At 31.7% G+C, this 2,428-nt stretch overlaps 1 protein-coding gene across 2 annotated transcripts in view; it reads left to right on the top strand.

The window, feature by feature from the left end:
• The window catches only part of LOC111486095 (LAG1 longevity assurance homolog 2-like), a 6,502-nt gene that overhangs the window by 2,026 nt on the left and 2,048 nt on the right, over positions 1–2,428 (top strand). For both annotated transcript variants that reach the window (XR_002718807.1, XM_023133105.1), the window contains exons 2-3: positions 141–349; positions 689–844. Coding sequence is in view for 1 of the 2 variants with exons in the window: in XM_023133105.1 (XP_022988873.1) it covers positions 141–349; positions 689–844 (365 nt within the window). In the remaining variant the exon portion in view is untranslated. The remainder of the gene's footprint in view (positions 1–140; positions 350–688; positions 845–2,428) is intronic.

Genomic DNA, 2,428 nt, shown 5'->3' with positions numbered 1-2,428 from the left:
AAAATTTTTTTTTTTTTTTTTTTTTTTTGTAATCTTCAGAACTTTGTGGGCATCCTTATAACCCTTTTTCTACTTGGTTCTTTTGTGTTGGCAATAAGATTTCTCTGTTACTAATGTTATTCAACTTGTTCTATTTTTAGAGGTTCGCAATTTGGCTGTTGAGCAAAGGAGCTGCTCCACTGAAACTTGATGAGGCTACTCAGTCAAAGGTTGTAAAATGTTCGGAATCAATGTGGAAACTAGCATACTATGGCACTGTTGAAATATGCATTTTAAAAATTGCATATCATGAACCATGGTTTAGAGATTCAAATCAATACTTCAAAGGCTGGCCAAATCAGGAGTTGCAGTGAGTAGTTTACATGCTTTGTTGTTAATTTTATTGATGAACTTCATCTTTGCGTCAAGGATCAGATCTAACTTGCTGTGTTGATAATATTGATAGAAATGCTTGAAGTGGGTTGGTGTCCTCTTCTATCTAGATTACTCCTCAATATTTTTTTACGCTTTTTTTGTGCATTTGGGCTCTTTTCTCCATTCTTCTTCTTCCTTGGTACGGAAACTTTAATAGTAAGAAGTTGAAATTTATACTTCTAACTTCAGTGTATTAGTACTCTTAAGGTATACATTCAAATGGATTAAAGATTTTTGTTTTATATGAACTGATCCCTTTCATTTCTTTCTGCAGGCTTCCTCTAAAACTATTCTATATGTGCCAATGTGGGTTCTACTTATATAGCATTGCTGCTCTTCTTATATGGGAGACTCGGAGAAAGGACTTCTCTGTCATGATGTCTCATCATGTAATTACTGTTATCTTGATCGGATATTCATATATGACGAGGTAGTCTTAAAGTTTCTTTATACAAGTTCAACATAGCTAGTAATATTTACTTTTAACTAGAGATGTGTTGATTGCTGTTCCACTGATTGGGAAAGTCATGCCAGAGTCTGTTTCCTACTTGTGCTTTCATGGGCGTAGTTACTTATATTGCTGCTGGGCTTTTTTTTTTTTCTTTTTTTTCTTTTTTATTGAAGAAAGTTTTCCACTAGTCTTAAGACCTTGTAACTTTTGATACAGAATAGGTCAAAGATTCAAAGCTGTGATTGTTGAAGTCTATTAGAATTATTGCATTAGAACAAATGTTAATTTGTGGCCTACTCTCTCTCTCTCTCACTTTCTCAAATTAATTTTCGTACAACATGATACTGATCTGTTGATTTGAGTACTTCTAGAAGCACTGTATTTATTTTTCAGTGGAATCGTTTCAGATGATTTATATATTTGGTTCAAATCAGTATTTCATTTCTACCGTTTATTTTGGCATTTATCATTCTAGTATCCATTGATAAGATGATGGAAACCTCTTGAATTGAAGTTGATTCTTTGAAAATCTTGCATTCTTATGATTGTCTTGTGATATGAATGCCCATTAGAAAGAAATTAGGGATATTATACCGGTATATTAGTAAATAGCAGAGAGTTAAGTATGGTATTTGGTTATAAATAGAGAGAGTGGAAAAGGGGGAAGTTAAGCAAAGATTCAGTGAGTTTGGTTTAGCGCTTGAGTGAGAGTGCTCAAGAAAGGGAAGTTCAAAGTACCTCAGTTCTCGAATCCTTGGTTATATTGTAGTTTTGTTATCTTTGCCTTGGAATATATTTTGAGTTCTACATCTTGCTTAGCTGATTATGTGTTGGGTTTGTATACGGTTATTAGGAGATTGAATTGTGCTGTTTAACATAGTTTGGAGGACAACAGTCTTATTGTATATCATTTAATATAACATTAGAGCATGATATCAGAACATAGATATGTCTATCTGAGTCTAAATGTCCTGTTTTAATTTTTTTTTTTTTTTTTTTATTGAGATCTTACACAGTTTTTCATTTTTCTTAAAAACTAGACAAAGTTAAACCATTTCCATTCAAATCTTGATAAAAGGATGGTTGTTCCTTTTTCTGGATTTGATTGTAGACCTGATGATAATTAATAATAACCCATTTACGGGAATATAAATATCATGGTGCCATTTAGTATCATGAATGATTTAGGGAGTTATTGAAGTATGGAAGTTATTTGAAGTTTCCCTACTAGAGTTAGTTTTTCTTTTTATCTTTTTTCTTTAAAAAAACCTTACTTGGATTGAAAGAAAGTCAAACAGAAGTCTTTAGATGTTTTTTGGGATATGTACTCACCTTATAGCCTCAATTTGGGGCTCCGCGAGATCTTTAGGATGTAACCCTCTTTTTTTATTTAATTATGTTGCACTGTAACCATGTGTGAAAGTTACTCACATATTTGCAAACTTTATATTTGTTTATTTATGGGTTAAATTGTTGTTTTAAAGCCTCATCTGGGCCTTCCTTTCTTTTTCTTTTCTTTTTTTTTTTTTTTTTTTTTTTTTTTTTTTTTTTTTTTTTTTTTTT

The sequence above is a fragment of the Cucurbita maxima genome, unplaced genomic scaffold (genome assembly GCF_002738345.1).
Source record: "Cucurbita maxima cultivar Rimu unplaced genomic scaffold, Cmax_1.0 Cma_Scf00011, whole genome shotgun sequence".
NCBI classification, from domain to species: domain Eukaryota; kingdom Viridiplantae; phylum Streptophyta; class Magnoliopsida; order Cucurbitales; family Cucurbitaceae; genus Cucurbita; species Cucurbita maxima.
This window is presented reverse-complemented; position numbering and strand designations above follow the sequence as displayed.